This window comes from Struthio camelus, chromosome 2 (assembly GCF_040807025.1).
Source record: "Struthio camelus isolate bStrCam1 chromosome 2, bStrCam1.hap1, whole genome shotgun sequence".
NCBI classification, from domain to species: Eukaryota; Metazoa; Chordata; class Aves; order Struthioniformes; family Struthionidae; genus Struthio; species Struthio camelus.
Window position 1 is genome coordinate 1564930 of NC_090943.1, and position 25800 is coordinate 1590729.

Below are 25800 nucleotides of genomic sequence, written 5' to 3' on the forward strand. Positions count from 1 at the left end.
GAGTAAAACTTTCTTCCAGAATAACTGAGGGATCTCGTCTCTCTAAGCACTCCTTTTTGCTCCTGGCCTGTCCCTTGTGCTGGGACTCGCTCCACCACTCGTGAGTTGGTGTGAATCCGAAGGCCAGACTTCCCTCCTTGGGAAGGCTTCACAGGGGAAGGAAGGCTGGTCTTGTCTCTGGCTGTGGGATCTAAGGGTGGTGCTGTTGGCTTGCTGGCACTGTGATCTGGGCCTCAGGAGACAGCTCAGCATACCTAGAAACTGCCGCCTCTTTCTGTGCGTTGCAGCATGGTGCTGGTATGGAGGGCACCTGCTCTTCCATAAGAGAACACAAAAGCAAGAGCCCTGGCTTCTGAGCTTCCTTTGCTGTGACAGATCAAACTTGAAGTGTTTGTGCTGTTCACAACAGTGCGCTAAAACATACTGCTCACTGGGATCGAGCTATCAGAAATTATACTGAGACTCATCTCTTCCCCCTGCCACCTCCTTCTCTAGCTTCAAAGGGAAGCCTCTAGCCCTAAAGGGAAACAGGGTAGTTATGAACTGTTGATCTGTATGCTGCCTTTCTTGGGGCATGTTTAATTAAAATGCCCAGCTTCTACAAAGCTGAGCTCAAACAGCATTCATTAGGCTATCCTTGGCTCTCCTGCTCGTGGAGCAGAGCCTCCAGTCTTGTTCTGCAGCTAGAACACTGTTCACCATGTACCTCAGCCACGTCAGACAAGACTACCGTGTTGTCTGAAAACGTCAGCTAGCATTTGATCCGTCTGCTGCGCCACTTGACGTAAGCCAAGCGAGGCTCTCGTAGGTGAGAACAACTCCAGATACTTGATATGGCTCTTCGAAGACTTCCTGATTTCCATTGCTTATTCTGTTAAACTTTAAAAAGTTGCAGTGACAAATCTTGTTGCTGGCTCTTTCAGCTTCCTTGGGAAAACCCCAGGGGCAACTCAGCATTTCTCTAATCTCACTTACAATCTCTGCCTATATTCAGAAATTCAATGATGAATACATTTGGCATCCCCATTCCCTCTGGAGGGATGGCTTCTGGGTTGGGGGACAGGCTTGTCATTTCATAAATGGCTATCAATCTCATGATCTAAGTCTTTGTAGGGATGCCTGCATACCCAGTAAACTGGATTTTAACAGCTGGTCTCCTTTGAATTGTCTGTGCTTGACTTGCTCTAGGGCATGGGGCTTAGCAGGACAATCCTGTAGTTTTTCTTGGCTTCAGTCCAGTTACCCAAACAGAATGGGGAGCCTCTTGTGTTTGCAGGGCTTCCTCCTACCTCCAAGCTGGATAGAGGAAGCCAGAATCTCCTAAAGGAGAAAAAAGGAGTAGAATCTCATAAAGGTGGGTCCATTTGTTTTTGAACTTGAAGCCCAGAGTAGGGGAAACGTGGGGTGAAGGGGGACTAGCAACAGAACCTGAGGCTAGGGAGGAAAAGGGCAGGAGAGACTGGGCTCTGGCATGCTGGCCTCCAGCTGGTGGTTTTAATAGGGTCTTGTGCCCAGCTCTGCAAGGTGGCAGCTCCCTCCTGCTGCTGCTGCTAAATCTCTTCCACTTGACCTGAAGATTTGAACAGTTCTGGTGAACCTTGTGATGTCTTAATATCCACACTGTTGTACTTGTCTAACTTGCAGCAAGGAGCAATTGTGAAGCAGTTACTTCAAGAATGGAACTTGCTGTGCTTTTAGGTTGAGGACTGTGAAAGCGGAGAGTTGACAAGCTGAAATTCTGATGCCACCTTTCTCCTTGTAGAGCATGTTTTAGTCTCACATCAATATCTTGCTCAGAGGCCTTCTCCTTTTCTGAGGACAGAACTGGGAGCTGTGCTATAATGAGGGGGAAAAACTTGCTTAAGCCAGCAGCTTATGTTGCCCCACAGAAGGAGGCTTTGTTCCCACTTCCCCCAGAGCCCTGGGGTGGTGGCAGGACACTTGCCTCGCACAGTAGATGACCTCTTCTAACCTGAGGTTCTTGTCTGACTCGGATGTTGAACAAATGTGCTGACGGTTGGAGCCAGCTGTAACTAGTGTGAGCTCTAGCAACCCCTTCCCAGTGGATTCAGGGTCTAGGCGACCGGGGGGGGGGGGGGCAAGGGTGGGAGCTGTAGGTATAAATGAGCCTGGAGCTTTTGCCTCGTGTGTGCTTGTTCATGAGATGCTTATGCTGAAGACAGCCTGAGAAGGATTGGACTGCTATGGGAAGTGTTTATGGCATGGCTGTCCGTACAGCGTTCACATCTGGATGAACTTGCTGTCTGTGCCTCCTGTGGCTCAGTGGAAAGTGCAGTCCTACTATTTAAATAGGCATGTGGCTGGGAGGGATGTATTGCTGCTGGATGTGGAGCTGTGGGGAGGCTGGGGCTCTGCTGTTCCTCTAGGGGACAGGGAGGAAATGCAGCTTTGGCAGGTCTCAAACATGTTGCAAGATCCTCAAAATAAGGATACAGGAGGCTTGAGAGAAGTCACTCGACCTGGAGCTTGACGTAAGGCAGCACCTCTAGCAGCTTTTGCAGCCCTCTGCAGAGGGAGGGATTGCTGCGGAGGGTGGTGATCCACAGTGGCTAGGCTGCTGGGAGGGGTAGCCTGCTTTCCTGCTGCCCCAGCTCCTGCTGCTTCCTCGGCACTGGCCCTGGGGCTTGTTTTTTGCCAGCCCAGCTTCCTGCACCACCTCGCTGCAGTGTGCAGCAGCAGTGGGAGCAGGACAGCCCTTTCCTCTAGCAGCCGGCCATTAGATAAGATGGCCTGCCATGAGGGCCTTGGGTCTGCCTTGAGACTCAGAGGCTGGCCTGAAAACCAGTGCTGCCAGGCTGAGGGCTATCCACAGCTGCTTGTGTGGGTGGGAATGGGGTGCATCTCCAGCTTGTTTTCCCCCCCTCAGATCAGGGGTGTGCTGAGCTGATGGTGCTGTCTCTGTAGCTAATGTTGGCTTGTGAGCTGCTCTGCAGCCTAGGTTCCCAGCCTCTAACCTGTGGTGGTGTTCTCCTCGCATGCTGTTAGGCAGCAGCATGGCCCCTTCCTCCCTGGCTGACCCTCTCCAGGATGGCTGCACTTCTCCCATTCTTGGTTTGGGAGAGGCAGTGAACAGCTCATCCTGGTCAGCCTTCTCCGTACCACTTCATGGAGGTCAACAGTAGCCCCTCCTCAGGAGAGCTCCTTTCCCAGGCTGAAGAAGTCTTGGTCTGAGTTGCGCAAACTATTCCAGACTTGTGGTAACCCTTTTCAGCACCTTTCTGGCTTTTTCAGTCTTCCCTCATCCACAGTGAGACGAGCAGATTGGAGCTTGACCTCAGGGCAGTAATTCCAAAAGTCTTTCTGGGTAGAAAGAGGTGAGAGCCTACCTGGTGTGTGAGGTGGGGATTGCACTGCGTGTGCCTCGAGATATTGCCATGGACTTCTTGCCTCTCTGCCTAGCTCCTCAGCTGCAGATGAGTCTTCTGAAATGTTTTTGTCCCAGTCTCTACCCTTGCATACCTGAAGTCTTCAGCAGATGTTGCTACTTCATCAGCCCTCCTCTTCTGGAGGGCGGGTGAATGCTGTCCAGTGTGGGCCTGTGTCCGGGTTCCTGAGAGCTCTGTCCCTCCCATCTGCAAAATGGTTTTTTCTGATCCTGACCAGCTTTGGCTCTGCAGGAACTTCTCAGGCATGCTCCTCTCCCATTCCTCCTCCCTTCTGCTGTGCATCTTTATCCTCCCTTGCTCTCCCCAGTGTGGGTTTAGCACCAGGATATGAATAACAGCTGTGACTAGAGGCAAGTTCACTGAAATGTCACCCACTGGAGTGGGGGAAGACAAAGCTCTGGTTCAGAGTTGGAGCAGTATCCTGACTTCCAGCTATAGATCTCTGTTCAGGAAATACCTTCCAGCTAGCCATGGCCTGTGTAATCAGCTGCTTTGCATTAACCACTCTGGTTCCAAACAGTTACTGGAGGTGTATTTATTTTGTATTTGCTTTCCCTTGCAAGGGTGTGCAGAAATACTTGCCAAAACAGAGCACTAGCAGGGTAGTGAGGCACTCCCTGGCCAAGGCTGGGGGAGATAGCCCTTGTGAAAACTGTAGTTGATGCTCTGATACATGACTTAAACATGTTCTCTTCCTTTGTGGGTGGTCATGGGAGGCAGAGGGAGAGCATCCTGGATACTGCTGCTTCTTGCTATATGGATGGTCCTGTCCCTGCCACTTTCCACCTTGACACATGTCCCAGTCTTGGCTCCTGTGTCTTCAGAGGGAGTCAACTGGGCTGGTGGGAAGGGGCTGCGTGGGTCAGTGCTGTGGAGTATGGGCAGAGCTACTCAAGGAGCTCCTCTGAGGCAGAGGAGACCTATGGTCTGCAGGGGGATGAGAGGGGTCACTTAGGGTTAAGGCTTCAGAGCCATGAGAACAGTCCCAGTTCTGACCTTCGGCTCTTGGGCTCTGTAAGTAATGGTGCATATCTGCATTGCTTGGCAGTTGCCTCTTGGCTAGGTCCTTGTTACCTGTTGGTGGCTTCCCTTTATGGAAGGGTTACCCTGGACTGTGTGGGACGAGGTCTCTCCTCCCTGTCCTGCTCAAACGTCAGCCTGGATCTGCAAGGTCTGGAGAGCTTGCCTCTAAGCTTCCGTCACAAGTTATGGATGGAGAAAGTCGCTGGCAACTTCAAACATAAGGGATGCAGGAAGTACTTGTAGTAAGACTGTCCCATATGTGTCCCTACAGGCAATCTAATGAGCCATGTAACGCCAGTCGACTCACTGGTAAAAGCAAATTAGTGACGTCTCAACCCTGAGCTAACGCTCTGGGAAAGCTGCCTCTGGAGAAGGCAACTGAAAACAGGAGATCGGGGATGGGGCAGACCTGTAGAAAAATCCAAAGCTATTAGGAGCAAGATGTCTTGTACCAGCCATGTTTTGTGGCTCAGGGAGGATACTGCCTACTACCATTAATGCCTGTATCGTTAATGAGCACAAAAACCCGTGTTCCCAGGTACTTACAGTCTGCTTCTCAGGACAGTAACTGGATAAGGGATATAATCTTCATTGTACACCTAACTGCTGCTTTGCTGCTGAGAACACCATGGAAAAGGACAAATCCTGCAGTAATACTTAATGTAACACAGATTTTTTTTTTCCTTGAGCTCATATGCCCGTGTTGAAATAGCTTTGCTGTTGTGGGTTTGCTCAGTACAAAATAACTCTACTATGTAATTCAGTAAATACTTGCTTTGCTGCTCAGTGAAGAGGGGCAGACAGTCAAAGCTTCCCAAAACTACATAGTTCACAAATGGCATTGGCTAAAGTAATGATACAAGCTTTCAAAAATGTAGCTTGCACTCAATAAAAGTTTCCATTCTGGAAACCCTGACCCAACACATCATAAAACAATATTCTGGTTTCTAGGCCCAGATAAAAGCGTGAGGTATCCCTGACCTCGGAGCCCTGGTAAGTTATGGTTTGCAGAGGAACTCTTAACACACTGCAGTTGGGGCTCTGCAGGCTCCCTTGCATGTGTGTAGCAGCAGAAAGCGGATAACTCCTTTCTATTTCAGAAGTACAGGCTGTTTTGGTACTGGCAAAAACCTGAAGCCGTGCAGAAATAGCGTTCTGGTACAAGATGATGCTTGTGTAGTGGAGAGAACTGTTGAACTTGAGCAGCTACAGTATTTCTGGCACACTGCCTTGACACAAGGGTCTGTCTTGAACGAGTTTATTTTGGGGCAAACCTGAGACCTTTGCCCTGGGGGATTGATTCTGGTCTGAAGCTCATCTTCACATCTCCACAGCAGCCTGCAGAGCAGTTTTCCAGGCACATCTTGAAGAAGCCCCCAGATTTCCTGCATGACCGCTAGAGCTGTAAGTCTTAGTAATGTCTTAGCAAAGAGGTAGTGGCTTGTCTCACCAGCACGCTTCAGAAGAGCAGCCTCTGATCCTTCCCCAGGCCTGGGGCATCGTGCTCTTAGGACAGCATCTCGGTCTTGCGCAGACTTCAAATCTCCATTTCTCTTACCTTTCACAAAGCTGTATTGGCCTCCAATGTGTTTTGATCCTTTTGCCCTAGCGTTTGGTTGCAGCAAATGTCAATCAGCAAGTGACAAGCGTGCCTGGTGCTCTGCAGCACTACGCACCACACAGTTTAATGGAGGCGCCAGACCTGAGCTGTGGGAGGGTAAGTGGGAGAGTTACCCCCCCGCCCCGGTCTTGTGATGCTCTCAGTACCCAGGGAAGCGTTCACCTTTGATATTGGCCAAGAGGGGAAAATAAAGTATGAAGTTGCACTTGTCCTGCTACCTGATCGGTTCTGTTGCCCGAGGGCCAGTGGAAGTGGGACAATCCTACCCCAGCTGTAAGTGTCTTGTAAAAATGGTTAACAGTCAACAGCACAGCATGCAAAATCACTGCTGTCGGCTCCAGCATGTTTCCTTTCTGTTGCCAGAAGGAACCTCTGACTTCCATTACATCAAGAACAAAGCAGAGCAGCCCAGTTAACCGGGTGCTTTGTCTTGGATACAGTAGAAACAACTGCTCTACCATGCTACAGTTGCTGTGGCTAATCAGAATGTGTAAATACGTAATGCGGCCAGTCTAGTACTGCTTTGAAACTTCAAGCTTCATTTTCAGCAAAGGTCTTCAGCGCTTGTGCTCAGCCCACAGGACATACTGAAAATACCGCAAGAAATGCTGCCTTCGTGAAAAGGTACACTGCTATCTGTCAGGCAGCAGCTTGCTACCTGGGGAGCCATCCACAGCAGTGAGCTCTCAGAATCGCATTTGAGCTGGAGCTTGCCAGAAGCAAAGCCACTGCTAACCAGATAGCTGTAAAGCTTTCCTTTGCAATTCCTGCACCTGGGTGTCAATGTTGCAATGGCAGCTACAGTTCAGTGCAGAACCGCTTTCAGGCCTATACGAGGCTGTATGTTCTAGTACTGTCAGTAACTGCTGTCTGATGGCTTCTCTTAGCTGGCCCCAGTGACAATATCTCCTGTTAACCATCCCTTGCTTGTGCCTTAGCAGATACCCAGAGTAGTTGCAGAGGCTGATGCATGCAGGTGTAATCTAAAGATAGTTTGTTCCTACTATCTCCTTTAGAAATAAGGATCCCGAGAGCTGCGTGTGACAGCTGTGACTAAGATGATAACACTGAGGCTCCATGGATATAAAGTAAGTACAACAGGAGCTGCTTTCACCCTTTCTGGTATCCCTGGCACAGGGTTAGAGCATTTGAAAACTAGCTCTGTATCCCTTTGACTTTTTGATCTTCTGTGATGTTTTGGGGGAGTGCTGGTTCCATTTCTGTTCTTTCCGTAAAAATCGTGTTGGAACTAACCTGTATCTCCCAAGACTGAGGATCTTACCTGGTCCTGCAAGACAAGATGATCTCCGTGCTGTGGCGTATGTGTCTGTACCTAGAGCCTACTGGGTACCTACAAGAGATGCACAGGCCCCTGACCTCTGAGGGAGGGAGATGACATTTAGCAGCTTGGCATTGACAGCTATTACAAGGGAGATGATGACAGGCTCGCAGCATTGCAAGCATTGCACTGAGGGTGCAGTGTATATGCTTCTCAAACCAGCTGTGAGAGCCTGGCAGAGCTTTGGAATTGCTAAATGGTCAGTGCCAGAAATGGGATTTGAACCCACAACCCTACTGGGAAACCAAAAGACTCGGAAGCAGGAGAGAACCTTCAGCCGGGTATCTTGGTCGTCCTAGTTGCCGAGCTGTACTGATACCACTGACTGCACAGAAGAGCTCTGTGCCTCTTCTTTTTTGTGGGAGAAGAAAGAATGGGAATCAAAGGCACACTGTTGCTTACTTTATAAACAGCTTATTTCTCTAGACTACTTGCTGAGGCAGGATGGCATGGGGCTGCCCTCCTGCCTTCTCTCCCTCCTTCTCTGGGAATTAGGAGATTTAGTACTGGTGGGACTAGCCCGGACATCCATGCAGGACTTAACAAACAGTGGGGGGAAGAGACTAACACATGGATTTTTAGCTTGTTTTGCATTCTTGATATCAAACTAGAGCATTTCCTGCCTTAATCTTTATTTTGGCCTTTGTTTTTAAGACCCTTTCCCCAGAGGAAAGGCAGGATGACCAAAATACAGTGCATCAGCTCTATTGGTGTCTCCAAGGGAGAAGGACAAGCTTCAGTAAAATCGGCACAGGGCCACTGGACATCCAGGTGGCCGTGGCTCCTGTTGTTAAATGTATTATAGTGCCTTAAAGGCAGGTAAAAGCAGAACTAGGGGCATACGTAATAAAAACCTGAGGGGCTTTGGATGAATTCTGCAGGTCTGCCTAGAACTTCCTTTATAGCAGTCTTTCTAAAACAATTTTTTGGAAATGTGTCACTTCCCACTCCCCAGAAGACCCTCTCTGCTGGGTACAGGATAGCTGGCTTCTGAGGTGAGTTAGCCTGTGTATTTACAGTGTGGCAAGCTGGAAAACATCTGAAACAAATGAACTTTGGCAGTAGAACAGTGTAAGAAAGTGAAAGGGTTTAAGGAAACCAATGAAACTGCCAAGACTATTGCAGAAGCCAGAGTATGCAAAGCACAAAGGTCAAAGCCCAGCTGACCCGTTTGTGGGCAGGGTGTAACCAGAGATTTTATTTCCCTCCCCTGCCCTTTGCAATTGAATTCCTTTGGGCAGGAGTGCCAGTGGTAAAAAGATCCTTAAATCATTGGTTTCTCAAAGTCTTGGCAGAGCTTTAAGTAAATACTCTTAAGCGGTTGGCTTATAACAGAGGAAATGTCAGAAGTCAGACTGAGTGGTGACTAAATCAGTCTGTGGGCTTTGACCTTGACCAGCTCTGGAGCGTACTTTCTTGTGCATGAGGTCAGGCAGCCTCATGACACCTGAGCTATCTCGATACCCTCTCAGAGATCATGTTACCTCATCTAGAAACAGATGATTGATCCTGCTCTCAAGGAAGTGGCCAACAGTGGGTGCATTTGCAATTGCAGAGAGCGTTATCAGGGATGCTCTGGTGGCAGCTGAGCCAGACAATGGATCTTGCCATAGCTTCTCGCCTCCACCTCCCTGCTCCCATTTCCCCCTAACTCGTGGGTAGTGGGTCCTCACCGAGTCTGCCAGTCTTTCTTTTAGCATAACCTTAACTAGTTTTGCTCTGTGCTGGGTTGCTTGGTCGTATACCTGACCTTGCTCTGTCAGGTGTATGTGCAGTTATGCTGTTGTATTGGAGGGAGGTGACCCCAGAAGAGGGAGGTTTGGGGCAGTGCCCTGTTGCCATTGCACACCCAGCCTCTGGAAACATGTGCTCATGTTCTTGAGCTGTTGTCTTGCAATGGGTGCACAGACAACATGGCTTCTCTCCTGGTTCATTTGAAAATAGCTCTGGAGGTTAGTGCTAGTGGCACTTCTCTTGTCTGCACTCACCGGATTGCTGAAACCACTTGGATTGCCTGGGTGTCTGCCTGGGTCAGGAGGTAGGTAATGTGTAGTAATGTATAATGCATAGCAAGCCTAGCTCTTCAGAGGAGAGATTAAAAGACTTCTTGAAACGTCTCTGCAAGTATAATATACCTGCATAACATTCTGCTCTACCTTACCCTGTTTTACTGGTTTTGATACCATTCGGGAGAGGTACTTAAAAGCACTGTTTTCCATGAAGCACTTCAGGTACTTTGCTTAGTCTCGTCTGACTAGTACATATGTGCAGACTTAGTCACAAGCCTTTTAATAGGCTTCTCTTTGTTTCCTTAAGTATTTCTGTTATATTTACCTAACTGTAAGCAGAATACCAGATCCTCCCAGTGTTCATGTAGTGGAAGTTCACCAAACAGACTTTCCTTAACCAAAGCAAATATACTAAGTTGTAAGAACAAACATAGAAAGTTCACTTAATGCTACTGGATGCAGACAATACGCTGAGTGAACTTTAGGGCCTCCCCATGTTTTTGTTTTGTAGCCTTACTATGTTAGTAAAAAAAAAAAAATTTCTTTAATGAAAAGAGGAAATAGCCACCTTTCCTGGTTTAATTTCTCTTGAATATCATGAGATGTGAACCTTCCTGAAACAGTGGCTTTTACGAAAGGCAGGAAGTATAGGAAATCTCCAGAGACTGACTGAGCTTGCCTTAAGAGCTGGCAGTGGTAGGATGCTGCCTTCAAGATCCGCCATCCCAAGCATCTCGGGTGCAAGGAGCTGAAGAGCTGTGTTGCAGTGGGACTGCTGGGTCACATCTGCCGCTGCCTCCTGGGAGAGCAGAGGAGGACCAGAGCTTTGAGGACCTCTGCAGTGAGTTAAAGGTAGGCTTGGTGGAACAGTGTTGCCTGTGGAGAAGGGTGGGTAAAGCAAGCTAACTGCTTAAGGAGAAATTGCAGTGTCCTGTCTCCGCATGCTGTAGCAGTGCGGATAACCCCCTTCCAGCTCAATTACCTAGTCCGTCTCCTTTCACACAGGAAGGGTAACTGCTGAAATGTTTCTCCTAGATGTTGCCTGCAGAGGCTGAAAGGGCTCTAGTGTTAAAAGCAGATCTGGGGCTTTGCTTTCTAAAGCACCTTTCCTTCAACCTCTCCTTAGAGGTGTTTTCCAGTCTCTGATTATTTATGTTGCTTTTCAGTGGCAGCATCCAGGGCTCAACGTCCTTCAGTTGCAGCAGCCAAAAGCTGAGGCCTCACAACTACTGCTGTAGTGCTGTAGAAGTATTCGTTAGTAACATCAGCATATTCTGTGTAGCTCAGGATGTGGATTGCCATGCAGATGTGAAGAGGTAGTGTTACCTTTGCTTCTGGTTGTGATCCTCTTTAACCCCGGGTTCCCCTCCTGCAAATCGCAGGTTCCTGTGTGTAGGTAGAGGTCAGGAGCTGACCACAGCTCACAAATGTGGCTTGTGTTTCTCTTGGAAACCCCCTTCAGACCAAGGCCTATTGCCTTTTCTAAGCTCCTATATGTGTGTGTAAATCTGTAGCTTGGGAAATGCAGTGTGTCTGGGTGAACAGAGGGCTAGGCAAGAGGCAAAATAGGAGGGGTTGAAGGCCGCTGTTCAGCGCTGAGCTTTTGATGTTGGAAGTCCCCTGAGATGATGTCATGTGGTCGGCAGCTCAGTGCTACCAATGGGGAGGGTCTAATGTCTTTTTTTCTCCCCTTGCCAGGCATGATGACCTTCTTGTCTGTTGATGATGGGTGTGTATCTGTGGATCTTGCTGTTAAAGAAATACAAAGCTGGTGAAGCTAGTGGCTTTAGGTGGTGAATGCTGTGTAACAGCCAAAAGCTTTCTTTGGTTAGGGAGGAAGGAACCTCTTAACTTCAGCTCCCAGGCTGTACATAAGCCTGCTCTGTGTTGTGGGAGCCACCAGGATGGCTGAAGTTAGGCCCCTTCTTGGAGAAGGATGTGAGACCTGCCTGTAAAGCAGCAGATTAAAATACTGTCAAGTTTGGCAGGATGCGCCTCCCTGGGTGCTCTGGATGGCCTGGCAGTGCAGAAGGGCCTGCATGTTAGGAGGACACTTGAAAGAAAAAACACTTGTAAAACTTGAATTTGCCTAGTCCTCCTCAAAGATGCCATGAGAACTTGGGCCTCTAACATGAGAGGGGAAAAGGCTGAGGTGCCTCCCTGTGGTTAAAAGCTCTTTTCTTTTGTTTAGTGCTGGAAAAACAACCTATCTGACTGTGCTTGTTCCCACCTACCAAGGGAAGCTGTCTGCTTTGACTCTGATAGGGATGCCCAACTGTGTGGGTATAGGCGTGCTGCAAACTTTTGGAAGACTTAGGGGGGTGGAAAAAAAGGTGGAATTGCCCTTGAAGCTGGAACGGCCAAGGGTTTAAAGGAGCCATTCTAGCCTTTGCTTACAGGGAGGTGGATGTCACCTTGGGAGATGTTCTTGTGAGCGGCCGTCCTTGCAGAGCCTGCCTAGGACGGGTGCTCAGTTACAGTGGGGAAACCAGTGCTGCTGTGTTTTCAGCTGGCTTAGTTTCTGGAAGATGCTATTTGTTGAGATCCTTTTGCACAGGGGCAGCTCAGTTTTAGGAGGAGATATCGGGATATCTTAATAATTTAAGAAGTCACTGAGCTATGTGGACACAAACTAAGTCACCCCACACTAGACTTCTCTTCTCTAAGCTGGGTGTACTGTAAATCATATGTGATTATCTCAGTGTAGTGTTTGGTTAGGGACATGGCAAGGCTTTCCATAGACAGTGCAGGTTCCCTGAGGCCTGGAAGGGACTGAAGGGCAGGTATCCTGAACAATGCTCAGGAGAACTTGTTCAAGTGGACCACCCAGAGTAACCACTGGATCCTGGAGAGTTTCTTCTGAAGCTATGCAGATTTAAAAAAAAAAAGGAAAAACCCTTTAGCTGCACTGTAACTCAGAGGCCAAGCCCTGTTCAGAGCCTGGTGGGAGATGTTTGAGAATGGAAACTGCAAAAATACATAGAGCTGGGAGAGTTTGGTGGTTGGGAAGAGGCTCAGCGAGAGCATGGCCCTGACTGGCTTTGACCTGTCTTCTCAGCAGGGCAGGCTGATTAGTGTGCTGATTAAAATGAAGGGCTCTAGAGCAAATTGTTTTACTGACTGCTGTTCTAGCATTCTGTAGAAGTACTTACTGGAGAAACTGGGAAGAAATAGCTGTAGCCCCACTTAGGGAAACGGTGCATTTGGCGTTCTCTGGGTTTTCTTAAGAGATTCTGATGTGAAAAAGCTATTTAATCTTCTCCCACTCTTGTGTCTCGGTGGGCTGCCGCAGTGGGCTGCTGACCTCTGTGCCTGATATGTGCCTCTGAGCAGCAAGGTAAAGGCTGGCTTGCAGCGTACTTAGCATTGCCTGGCTGTAGACATGTCTTTCAGTGTACAGCCATCCCAAACTACCTTTTCCTCTTACACATTCTTACACAAGAATATTTAAAATTTCCAACCCTTTCACACTAGGGATAGCGTTCAAAGCAGTAGTTTCTAGGCAGTGTCTCTGGAGTTTGATGTATTTCGTGGCTATACTCAGTTTGGGGAACTTAAAGCTGAGTAATCCTGGGGTCCAGTATCTCTGGCGGGAGAGGAAACCTCCAGCAGCCCTCTTGCACCCAAAGGGGTTGGCATCACTATCACACCCTTTCTTTTAAGGGAGAGGAAGGAGGTGGCTCCTCAGGGGCACTAGTACTAGGCGCTTTATATCCTGAAAAGGAAAGAAAGTCTTCAAGGTGCACAAGCTGCAAACATTCATTCTTAATCCATGGATGTTGGCTCCTGTCTCTAAATGCTGGTGTCCCAGGGAACGTGCTAAAACAAACCAGACCTTCTTTCAACTGCCAGAAACCTCCTGAGATTCTTTACCTGATAGTCAAGAAAAAAACCATGTCAGTCGATGTATGTCTAGACTGAGTCAATTCAGAGGATATTTTCCTGTGAAACAGTCCTCTTGACAGACAGTCCTAAAACTATATGACTACAGATCTGGGTATTGCACCTTTAAGTATGCAAAGAGTTGGAATTTTCTGAAAGCAGTAACTAAAGTGGATATGCTCGAAGATGGGCCTCCAGCTTGGTCAAGCACAGAGTAGCTTACGCATTCCCGTGGCTGCTGCTTCCTTTCCTTCCCCTGCCACCTTGGTCTTTGTTGGGCTTGAGGTTTGATGTTGCCACATGCTTGTTTTGTTCGCTGCCTCAAAGGTTTAGTAGCTTTGGTTATGTTAATGAACTGTGTTAAACTGTGCAAGAGTAAAGTCTTGTGTTGGATGATCTTGAGCTTTAGGATGAAGTTACCTGCTTTTAGCTGCTGTCATGAGTGAGCTCTCCGAGCATAGCTCAGCACAGACTTTGCAAGCTTTCTATTTTGATACATGCACTGCTCATGGCCACGTGACTTTGACTGGCGCAGTGACATCAGCCCTACAATCCCATCTCAAAGCTGCTGCTCTTGATGGTGGTGAAGTCTGTCAGATGGACTTCTTCCCATAACCTTTGCTTTTGTATTTACCTGTGGCTCAGACTCTGCTAGCAAACTCTTGCAACATCAATTCACCTCCTTGGTCGTCTGTGAAAGATGCCAAAAAGCTGTGCTCTCTATTTTCAGTCCAAAAACTACTTTTCCTCAGTGTCTGTGGAACCAAAACTATCTGCCCTTATCTCCTGGGTTCTTCGGTTGCCTATAACTATGAAGAGACCTCAAATGAGAAATGCTGGTAGGTCACCATTTTGCCTCTTCTGTGGCTGCCTGATGTTGTTGTCTGTTTACCTGTGCCCTGCTGCCGTGGTTCAGATGGGTCTCCGTACCTTCAGCTTTGCTGCCTGACCGTGCCGGCTCTTGTGAGGCAGCCAGCTACCTCCTGGAGTTGGAGTATTGATCTTGTCAGTGTGGGTGGCCCTGACATCTGCTTCCGATGCTCAAAGAGGCAGCTGGGCTGGGAACTATGGTCTAGCAGGACTCCCCCTCCTCAAAATCGTTTCTGCAGCAGCATTTCCTTTGCAGGGTCCTGAGAACAGCGGAAAGCGGGATGATGTGTGTGGTCCCATGGGAGCAGTTGTGCTAAAGTGTTGGCTGGTGCTGACAGATCTCTGCAAGAGTCTGTTTATGTGCTCTCCTCCTCTGGTGGACTGAGGATTGTGAGTAATTGGCCTGATCTAGCCAGGCTTGCTGGGAAGTCTCATCCAGGCTGTGTTCCCTAGCTTGCTTTTCATCCTGTGCCATGAGACACCTTCATAAGCAGTTCCCTGTTGTGCCAGTGGTATGACCTTTGAGTGCAGAGCAAAAGCAGGGGAGAGCCTGTGACCTGCCCAGGAGAGGATGTTTCAGTGGCCTCCTGGTACTCGCGAGAGCCAGGACAGTGCCAGCACTGAACCGACTTTAACGCAGCCAGGAGGAGCAGAGCTCACCCTGTCCTGGCGTGGTCCCTCTTGCTGTCAGACGAGCTGAGCCGGCAGGGTCAGACAGTCTTCTGCCTTTGTTTTTCCTCCTGCGCTGCCAGGGTGGAGTTAGCCACTATTTCTGTAGTCAGCGCCTGTCTGAGATTCTTGGGGGATTTAAAACGGTGGCTAGGATGGACAGTTCCTGAGAATGGCTTTTCCCTTTCTCCTTTAATAAGCAGTGGGAGGGACTGGGAAATTGTTCTGCTTGGCTATAGCTGACCAAGCCCTGGGTGTTTCGCTGGCTGCTGATAGAGGAGAGAGCAAAGGCTGCAGACTCCTGTGGCATGGGAACCCGCCAGGCTCTGTGGCCCTCACCATCATGGTATGTGCTGTTGTCATCGAGCTACCTTCACTCTGGTGCAGGGAATGGCTTGCTAAGCTTTGAGCTGGAAAACTTCAGCCAAGAGACTGCTCTGTTCTCGGCACTGAAGCAAATGAGTCGTGGTTGTTTAAATGTAGTGTGAGCTGCCAGGCTCTTAGTGTGGAGCTGCTTTCTGTTCTTTCCGAGACTGGTAGAGTGAAAATTCACACCACAACATGAAAGAGCAGCTCCCTGGCCTTGCGAGGGCCTCCTTTGCCTTGCAGGGAAGGGCAGGCTGAGAAGGCTTGTTGGAGAGGGCTGCAGCTGCTTTGCCTGGGAGTGACCTGGGCAGAGCTGGGAGCTCTGATAGTTCAGAGCCTTGTTCCTCAAGTGCCTCTAGCAGCTTGGGGAGCCTATTTAGCACTTCCTAGTTTTAAGGACTCCACTCTTCTTGGTTAGAGGCATTCAGATGGGTTTAGTGGGGACTTTTTTGATCTCTGAATTTTGGAAATGGAATTTGTGGGGAAAATAGTATACTAACTCTCTCTCCAAAGTGTGCTCCAAATAGTGATTCCTGGAAGGCTGCAAACAAACTGATCTTGCCACATTTTTCTGCAAATATCAATAAAGATCAAAAGCCTAGCCAGTACTTACACTGCAGCAACACCTGGAGACCCTCTTCTGACTGGCTCTTCCTAGGTGTTGCTTGGACTGGTAGAAGGCTGTGTGCTACTGCTGTGATCCTGCAACTTGAGCATGTGCCAGATCCCTAACAAAGGGACCAGCAAAGAGGGAGAAGAAGTGAGAACATGCCAGTTCTGATCCATTCTCACCCAAACAACCCAGCTCCTCCTCTCGTGTCCGCAGAGCTTAAGTCCTGCAGATTTGGACTTGTGAAATCAGGGAAGAGGCAGCTAGAGATTAAATCAGACCTGTGAGCGGTAGTTTAATGGGATGAGAGTTCTGAGCGGCTTGTGCTGCAGTGCAGGGCTGCCTGGGCTAACACCGAGGTTAGGAAGTACCGCTTAACTTAAAGCAGGGAGCAAATTCAGTAGGAGGCTGTATTGATACCTTCCCCTCTTTCAGCATGAAGCTGCTTGCTCAGATGATCTGCTGAAAACTGTTTCAGTCGAACTTGGAGAGGAAGGCCTGCCACATATTTCTGCCTCTGGCCTCTTAGTCCAGATGCATCAGCTCAGCCTTGCTCCGATATGCATCAGGACGTGAAAGCTGTGGGTGGAGGTCTGAGCTGGATCGTAGGAATCTCTTCAAGAGGAGAAACGAGGCTCTGCTAAAAATAGCCGGGGAAAATTCCTTTCCTCTTGCCTTAAAGGAAAATCCTGTCAGTGTAGCTGGAGCCCAGTGTAGCTGGCAAGGCAGCCTGAAATGTGAAAAGAGCTGAGCCTTGTTTTGTAAAGGGCTCTTGTGCAGCTGTTGCACTAGTCCTAAGCTGCTGCTTTTTAGACTGACTTGAGTGCTAGCTTACTGTTTTTTTTAGGGAAATTGTATGTTTCTGCATTACTTGGATTTAATAATGTGCTTGTCTATGGGAACAGCTTTGAAATCAAATATAGGGTCTCTGACTGAAATAAGAATCCTTAATTTTTTTTAACGTGGTGCTGCCTCTGCTGACCCTGTGCATGTAGGTTGTGCATCTGTCTGCTGGAGGCAGGGAAGGGGTCCAAAGGCCCCAGGGGTCCACTCATTCCAGGTGATCCTCTAAGCACAAGCAATTCAGCCCAGTAGAGATGAAGCCAGGTCTTGTGGGGCCACAAGAGGACTTGGAATGGCTGTCGTAGCAGAATATTGCTGAGCAGGATGGTAAGATGGTCTTAAGAGCCTCCTCTATAGGAGTTAAGCTGATGAAGATGGTTTCCCAATCAGCTGGCCCCCATGTAAGTGAGGCACCCTGTGCTGCTTTGATTTGAGGAAAGCAGTCAGGATTAGAAGGGGGAAGGATGACTAACACAGTGCTGATGACACTGGAAAACTGCCAACAGGGTGGGGTGGGGAAGGATGGTAACCTAGAACAAAATCCTTCCTTTCATGCTGTAGTGAGCACAAAGCTATTTTTACCTGGCACTAAAAGGCAAGAGTTACATATTGCCTTTTGCAGCCTTGCCCATAAAATGGATTTGTAGCCTCCTTGTTGAAGGAAGTGAGCTTCATTTCACTTTCTCCCAACCCCCGACACATTGGGTAGTGGGATCGGATGTTCAGTTCATTGGGAAAGCAGGGATGACTGCTGGAACTGTTCTTAGTGGTAGTCAGGTTGCAGCAAGTTGCCTTTGCACTGGAGAAGCAACAGGAAACTGAGACGCAATGCCATGCAGAGCCAAGCACTGCTGCCTCTGCAGCTCCTGGGCTCTTTCCTTCTTGATCCCTAGAAGAGTTGCCTTCTTTAAGAAGGCTCTTTGACAACATGTAGGAAGAGCTGCAAGATCCCTTGCACCCTGCCTGATCAGGGAGAAGTTGATGAGGCCTACAGAAAGCTGGAAGTAGCCTCATGAACACAGGCCCTGGTTCTCATGGGGTGCTTCAACCACCCTGACATCTGCTGGGAAGACAGCACAGCTAGACACAGTCAAAGAGGTTCCTGCAGAGTACTGAGGATAACTTTTTGACACAGGTGGTGGAGAAGCCAATGAGGAGATGTGTGCTGCTGGACCTTGTACTAACAAACAAGGAAGGTCTGGTTGGAGATGGGATGGTTGGGGGCAACCTTGGCTGCAGTGACCGTGGGATGGTAGAGCTCAGGGTCCTGTGCGGAAGAAGCAGGGCAATAAGTAAGTTTGCAACCCTGAACTTCAGGAGGGCTAACTTTGGCCTCTTCAGGGACCTACTTGGAGGAATCTCATGGGGTAGGGCCCTGGAAGGAAGGGGGGGGAGGGTCCAGGACAGCTGGTTAATATTCAAGCATCACTTCCTGCAGGCTCAAGAGCAGTGCATCCCTCTGAGTAAGAAGTTGAGCAAAGCAGGCAGGAGACCTGCATGGATGAGCAAGGAACTTTCTGGCAAAACTCCAACAGAAGGAAGTCTACAGAACGTGGAAAAGGGGACAGGCCACTTGGGAGGAATACAGGGATATTGTCAGAGTACGCAGGGATGCAACAGGAAGGCTAAGGCCCATTTGGAATTAAATCTGGCAAGAGATGTCTTGGACAACAAGAAGGGCTTCTTCAAATACATCAGGAGCAAAGGGAAGCCAAGGGAAAATGTGGGCCTGCCTCTGAATGGGGCGAGGGACCTGGTGACAAAGGACACAAAAGGCTGAGGTCCTGAACGCCGCCTTTGCTTCAGTCTTTACTGCTAAGGCCAGTCTTCTCCAGACTCTCTTGTCCCCAGAGTCTGGGATTCCTGAAAGTAAGACTCTCCCTTGGTTGAGGAGGTTAGAGATCGTTTGTGTAAACTTGACACCCACAAATCCATGGGCCCTGAGGGGATGCACCTACAAGTACTGAGGGAGCTGGCGGATGTTATTGCTAGGCCACTCTCCATCTTGGAAAGGTCCTGGAGATCAGGAGAGGTGCCTGAGGACTGGAAGAAAGCCAGCGTCCCTCCAGTCTTCCAAAAGGGCAAGGAGGAGGAGCCAGGAAACTACAGGGCTGTCAGCCTTACCTCCAGCCCTGGAAAAAGGTGATGGAACACTGGACCTGGAGCTCATCACTAAGCACATGGAAGACAAGGAGGTGATCAGGAATAGTCAGCACAGATTCACCAAAGGAAAATCGTGCTTACCCAACCTGATAGCCTTCTCTGATGGGAGACACCTGGCTGGGTAGAGGAGGGGAGAGCAGTGAGGGTGGACTACCTGGGCTTCAGCAAGGCTTTTCCACACTGTCCCCCATCACATCCTCACAGGCAAGTCGATAAAGTATGGGCTGGACGAGTGGACAGAGAGGTGGATTGAGAACTGGCTGGATGGCCGAGCTCAGAGGGTTGTGGTCAGCAGTGCAGAGTCTAGTTGGAGGCCTGTGTGTAGTGGTGGTCCCCAGGGGTCAGTCCTGGGACCAATATTGTTCAGCTTATTCATCAATGACCTGGAGGAAGGGACAGAGTGCACCCTCAGCAAGTTTGCCGGCGATACAACACTGGGAGGAGTGGCTGATGCCCCAGAGGGCTGTGCTGCCATTCAGAGGGACCTGGACAGGATGGAGAGATGGGCAGAGAGGAACCTCCTGAAGTTCAACCAAGGCAAGGGCAGGGTCCTGCCCCTGGGGAGGAATAACCCCAGGCACCAGGACAGGCTCGGGGCTGACCTGCTGGAAAGCAGCTCTGCAGAGAAGGACCTGGGGGCCCTGGTGGACAACATGTTGACCATGAGCCAGCAACGTGCCCTTGGAGCCAAGAAGGCCAATGGTCTCCTGGGCTGCATGAGGCAGAGTGTTGCCAGCAGGTGGAGGGAGGTGAACCTGCCCCTCTCCTCAGCCCTGGTGAGGCCTCCCCTGGAGTGCTGTGTCCAGTTCTGGGCTCCCCAGTACAAGAGAGACATGGCACTCCTGGAGAGAGTCCAGTGGAGGGTTATGAAGATGAGGGGACTGGAGCATCTGTCCTCTGAAGAAAGGCTGAGAGAGCTGGGCTTGTTTAGCCTGGAGAAGACTGAGGCGGGGGATCTGATCAATGTCTACAAGTATCTGAAGGGAGGGTGTCAAGAGGATGGGGCCAGACTCTTCTTCATCGTGTCCAGTGGCAGGACAAGAGGCAACGGGCACAAACCGCAACACAGGAAGTTCTGTCTGAACATGAGGAAAAACTTATTTCCTGTGAGGGTGACCGAGCACTGGCCCAGGTTGTCCAGAGAGGCGGTGGAGTCTCTTTCCCTGGAGATATTGAAAACTCGTCTGGATGTGATCCTGGGAAATGTGCTCTAGAGGACCCTGCTTGAGCATGGCAGTTGGACTAGATCTCCAGAGGTCCCTTCCAACCTCAACCATTCTGTGATTCTTCTGCCTGTGTGACTGTTCCCTTGGCTTCAGTACCTGATCTAGGCTTTCAGGTGATGGACCCAAGCAGGCCCTCATCCATGGGGGAACTGCAGTCTATAGCAGAAATGAGCACTACTTTGCCTAAAAGACGTCTTCTGAAAGATGGAGCGTGCTCTGTTCTCTGCCTCAGATCCAGGTCCCACTGGTTAGGATCCCCTCAAGTGTGTGCTTTCAAAATCCCAGGAGGACCCTTCTGTACATCTTCTCATTCAGTGTGCAATCCTGAGGCTACACACCTGAGAATATGCAGTGGTATGGTGTTGTCTTAAAGGCCTTTCTATTGGAAGATGTTCTTGCAGTAAAAAATTACCACCCTCCACAAAACTTAAGGTCTCACAGCTACAGCTGTTGTTTTTTCTGCTTTGGCAGAAGACATGGGATTAGGGAAGAAGCTGGGAGCAAATGCCATGTTCCTCTGCCTGGGTTTCCTTGCTTGGGGTTGGTGAGATTTCTGTCATCTGACAGCGTTTAAGTGTCTTAAACTACAAATTAGTTTTAAAACGCCATTCTGAATGTGTTGCTCTTTCAGACCAGCCTGCTGAATGTGGGGGGGAAAAACTGTGGATTGCCTTTAAGATTCCTTATGCCAGGCATCTCAGCCCTGGCATGAGTCAGCTGAAGCTGTTTGCAGCGAGACAAAGCAAAAGATGCTCTGCAGGACTTACGTGATGTGTTCGGTTGTGCGTGTTGCAGATCTAGGTTTAAGCATCCTCCGAATGCTGAGGGAGGAAAGGTTTGTGGCTCTCCCTCCTTGGTTTAGGAACCAAGTCTCAGTCCTCCTTGACAAAAGTTGACAGAGGTCAGGAGTGGTATCTAGAACTGCAACCACCTTTCTGCTCAGCAGCCTTGGCAGCATGCCTTGAGCTTTGGTCTGGATTGGTTTTGAACTCCTTGCCTGGCATCGTTCTCCAGAGCTCCCTTTAAAATCCTTCCTGTAGTGTTTTGCTAAAGCTGATAAAAAGCAGAAGCAGTTCTTAGTTTGTAGCTTCAAAGAGGAATTACTTGGATAATGATTCTACTTGAAAAAATATCTGGATGCTAAAGTGCTGTGGGTAGGAGAGCAACTGACCAAACAAAACCAGCTCTTGTGCAGAGATGTTGGCGTGCCAAGTCCCAGCGCTGAACCTGGAGCTGACTTGTCTGGAGTTTCTCAGACCAAATGCTGACACACCTTTATCTCTCTGCGCCCGCAGTCGGGACAGCTGATGACCTAGAAACAAGCCCCTGCAGTGCCAGTTTACCGCTTTATCAAATGTTCTTTGTCTAACAAAAACCAGAGGGGTGCTTGGAATATGCAGCCCTTAATGAAAGGGCTTTAAGGAAGATGTTGCCAGCTGGCATGCTGCGATGTTAACGCACCCTCAGCTGTGAGCCGAGCCAGCGGGCTGAGGAGGAAGCAGCAAGGGGAATGGAACGTGTTTAATGGACGGTTTTCAGTCTAGAGCCCACATCTCGTTTGAGAGGGCTCCCAAGCTGACTCGGTGACTCTAGAAGAGCTGCCGAGTTCTCCACCTGGTCTTTCCTTGTAGTGGTAACATCTGAATAAAGCACTTGGGGGTGCCTGGAGTAGTGGTAGGGACCAGCTGGTTCTGTTGAAAGCTCTTTTCCTAATGAGCCTATTGAGCCAAACAGCATTCCCCAGTAAAGCCACCACTGTAAAATTAGACATGTAATGAGTATGACCTTCCTCAATTATCTCTAAGCAATGCTGAAATACGCTGTAACCTCTCTGATCTGAAAGCCAGGGCAGAGACTGCTTGTAATGGGGCTGGGCGCTGCTGCTAGCTAAACAATTGGGAAACTGTTTGGCCTTGCTACATGCATTGCTGAGCTGCTTGTGGATCATGGATTTTGGCTTCCACTCAGGCATTTGTGTTGTAAACTGAAGTAAAGAGCTGCCTCCTGAGCAGCTTGGCTGTGTAGCAAGGGCAGGAGCAATTGCCTCCTTGACTCACCCCCTATAAGTTCAGATCTGTAGGCTGCTACTTTGGGGAAGAGCTCGAGTACTGGCCAAGTCGAAATCTGGTGCTTTGAGCAGCAGAATAAACCTAATTATAGGGAGAGTATAAAGTGGAAAAGGTCACATCTACTTGAATTTCTGAACCTGCTCTTGGGACTTAATTGCGTTGCTTTTCCTTACTCTAGTCCAGTAACAGCTTCCTGAGCAGCCATGAGTGATCACAGGACATCAGCTGTTCCAGGGATGAGCATCACGCTGCTATCTGTGTTCCTTGGTCCCTTCTCCTCAAGGAGAAGAGACCCTGGAGTCCTGCTCTGGCCTACCGGAAGGGAAGCCCTGAGTTGAGTGTTGCACCAGCCATCAGAGGCCCGCATGGCAGAGTTAAACTTGGTGTGAGCCGGCTCGGTCCCTGCTGTGCCTCTGCCCCAGTGTGCCTAAAGGGGCTCCTGGCTGCATCAGCTAGATGCAGCGTAAGCACCCAGCTCTCTGGGCTGGAGTTCCCGTGAGCTGGGCTAAGGAGCTGTGGTGCCCATGGCAGGTGAGTTTGTGGTAACCCACTTTGGGAAGGTCTGAGGCAGCTCTGCAGAGAAGGATCTGGGGGTTGTGGTGGATGCCCAGTTGACCACAAGCAAGCAGGGTGCCTGGCAAAGGCGGCAGATGGCACCCTGGCTGCGTTAGGCAGAGTGCTGCCACCAGGTTGAGGGAGATGATCCTGCTGCTTGCTCAGAAGCTGTACCTGGAGTGCTGGGTCCGGTGCTGGGCTCTCTAGGACAAGAAGGACATGGGCATGCGGGAGAGAGTCCTTCAAAGGCCCACAGAGATGATGAAAAAAGACTGGAGCCTCTCATACAAAGAGAGATCGGGAGAGCTGGGACTCTTCAGCCTGGAGAAGAGAAGGCTCGAGGGGTCTTCCCCCGTCAGGTATTTATATGCATTCAGGAGTGAAGAGGATGCAGCCAGACTCTTCTCAGTGGTGCCCAGTGACAGGACAAGAGGCAATGGGCACACACTGAAATACAGGAAATTCTGTTTAAACAAAGTTTTACTGTAAGGATGGTCAAACACTGGCACAGGTTGCCCAGAGAGGTTGTAGTATCTCCATCCTTGGAGATGCTCAAAACCCGAGTGGACACGGCCCTGAGCAACCTGCTCCAGCTGCACCTGCTTGAGCAGGGGTTGGACTAGGTGATCTCCAGAGGTCCGTGCCAGCCTCACCTAAAACCTGTCCGGGAGCCCTGCTCTGTGCTGAGCTGAGAGGGAGGCTGTTGGGGAAAAGCTGCTTGCGGTGGTCTTACTACAGGCACTGCTCTGCTCAACTTTCTCCCAGTGCTGTCCCCACTGTTGCACTGGCAGATGGCACGTGTCCCTCCGTGCAGTGCTTTGGGGAGCTGAGCCCGTAATGGTGAATCGAGTGGAGCGTCTGGCTCTTCAGAAGCAGCCTCTCCTGAGGTGGTGTGCCTGGAGGCTTCCTGAATGGTTGTGTGGGGAGGCCACCTTTCATGGCAGTGCTGTTTTATGGTGGCTTAAACTGTGCTTATGTTCTTCTCTTCACTTAGCACTGCAGTACAGGGAGCGTAACCCTTCCAGGGACCAGACAGCTTTCAAAGGCAGATGCATACTTGCTTTCCAAGGGGCACCTTCTACAATCTGTGGATAAACATTGTACAGACCTAGTTTTGGTGACTACTGGCTGAACGTCTCTACGCAACATTTTATGCTGCCTTACAAAACTGCCTGTTAAAGAAGAAGGGGTAGAAAAATCCAAAAAGCTTTGTTTGTAGCCACAGCACGTTCCTGAAGTGGAAAGCACGTGGTGGGAGCGCATCTGGCTCTAAATGGCTTTTAAACAGCCACCACACTAATATAATTCTCAAATCAGGAAGAAAGCTTGCGTAGACAGCTGGAGAGCGCTTGTGAATAAGTCACCACCTGGAAGCGGACACCACACAGTTGCGCAGAGCAGGGCTGTTGGGGCTTCCTCCTGTCGATGCACCAAGGAATAGGAAGCAGTTTGGAAATAAACCTCTGCTTGGCACTCCAGCAGGATGTACCTGAGGTAGTTTGCAGCTTTGTGTTAATGTAGCATGAATCCTTGATGGCAAATGCAAAGATCCACGTAAAACCAGACTGGTTTCTGCTTTCTGCCTGGCTTTACTTCTCTGTGGAGCAAGCAGAAGACTCTAACCCCCTCTGCTTCTGGTAGTGCTATACACTTAGATGTTTACTTTGGGGACATCTATTTTTTTCCTACGTATAGTCATCACACATCTGTCCTTCCCGGGCTGTAACTTGTATGCAGCCCTGTTAACCTCTGGGCAGGCAAGCGCTGTCTCAGGGCACCATCCCTCCTCAGGCTGTGCCGAGGGAAAGCCAAACCAACAGAGCCTGTGTTCCTGCAGCATCACCCTTACCAGTTAGCTCTCTTCTCTAAAAACGTATACTTTCTTGGACCTCCAGTGGCTTCTCTTCGTTCTTAGAAGAGAACTTTTATAGTCCTTTCCTTTGTTTACTGGCTGCTTCAGGTGACGGTAAGAAGGCTAGGAGCCCTTTTTGGCTTGGTTAATTTTTTCATGTGCCAGTGCTGCCTTAGCGCGTGATCTCTTTGAGGCTGCAGAGAGGTTTGGCTCCACTGAAGTGATTCTTGACATCTTTAGTCCACTCAGAAATGGATTTCTAATCCACCCAGAAATTGTGCCTGGTCCTGGTGTGCTGTCAGGAGCTATCTAGGAAGGCACTCTGGTTTCACATGTTAAGCAGGTTTGCCCTACGTCCCTTTAAGGACAAGATAGCCTGGGGCCCAGGCCTTTTGGAGGGAGAGATGGGGAATGTGTAGCATGCTGGCCGGGAAGGGGACTATGTGGCTGAGCTCACTCCCGTGTTTTAGCCTGGTCTCCCTTCATCTCCAGGCAGATGTGCTGTGGGAGAATTAGCTTTAAAAGTTTGCATTTTAGATAATCCACTCGAGTGGATTAAGAAGCTCCTTCTGTCTGTTGTATATGAGGGATGCTGCTTTTCCTTGATGTAGTGCTCAGCAGGCTCGATGTACTCAAAGGGGTTCTCTGAAGCATCATCCCTTTATGGGTGGACACAAACAGCCAGGCTGGGCCCTGTGTGAAAGTGGTAGCTCTAACCTTGGGCAAGAAGAGCTCTAGGCTGGTGTTAACTCCTCCTTTACTGCATCCTGGAAACAGATGTAGCGCTTGCTGCAGCTTGGTTGATGGCAGCTCCGTAAGTTGCAATCCTTTGGCCAGCCTGAGCGCTCCCTCTCCTGCGGCAGCCCTGCGCTGGGGAAGAGGGGCTGCTTGCCTTCAGCACCAACCCTGCTTCCAGAAATAGTCCCGAAACACCCCAAGAACTGGGCTGAGCTGATGTTTGAGTGTGAATAATAACAATCGAGAAGATGAAGTGTAAATCCTCCCTTTTCCCCGAAATGGCTTTCTTGGGATTTCTGAAGCCACGTGGGAGCCAGGACCTGGAGCCAGGATGTGAAACTGCCAGGGCGTGCTGCTGGCCGGAGGGCTCGCATGGGGGCTGCTGCGGGGCGTGGGAAGAGCCAAGTCAGATGGAGTACATGCTGCTAACTCAAAACTACGCAAAGGATCCAGATTTTTCTTCCAGTAGTGAGAGGAAGGTGTATGTCATCAGCAATTGTAACTCTAACGTGACGCTGGACTGCTGTTCTCATGCTGTTAGCTCCTCAGACTTGCTGC

At 49.6% G+C, this 25800-nt stretch overlaps 1 protein-coding gene across 4 annotated transcripts in view; it reads left to right on the top strand.

Annotated features, from left to right (window-relative positions):
- CCM2 (CCM2 scaffold protein) overlaps positions 1-25800 on the top strand; it is a 54249-nt gene that overhangs the window by 4938 nt on the left and 23511 nt on the right. For 2 of the 4 annotated variants that reach the window (XM_009684135.2, XM_009684136.2), the window contains exon 1: positions 7095-7139. The exons of the other annotated variants lie outside the window; for them this stretch is intronic. In XM_009684135.2, coding sequence (XP_009682430.1) covers positions 7110-7139 — 30 coding nt within the window. In that variant the 5' untranslated portion in view covers positions 7095-7109. Of the gene's footprint in view, positions 1-7094; positions 7140-25800 lie in introns of those variants that run through there. 4 annotated transcript variants of the gene reach the window in all.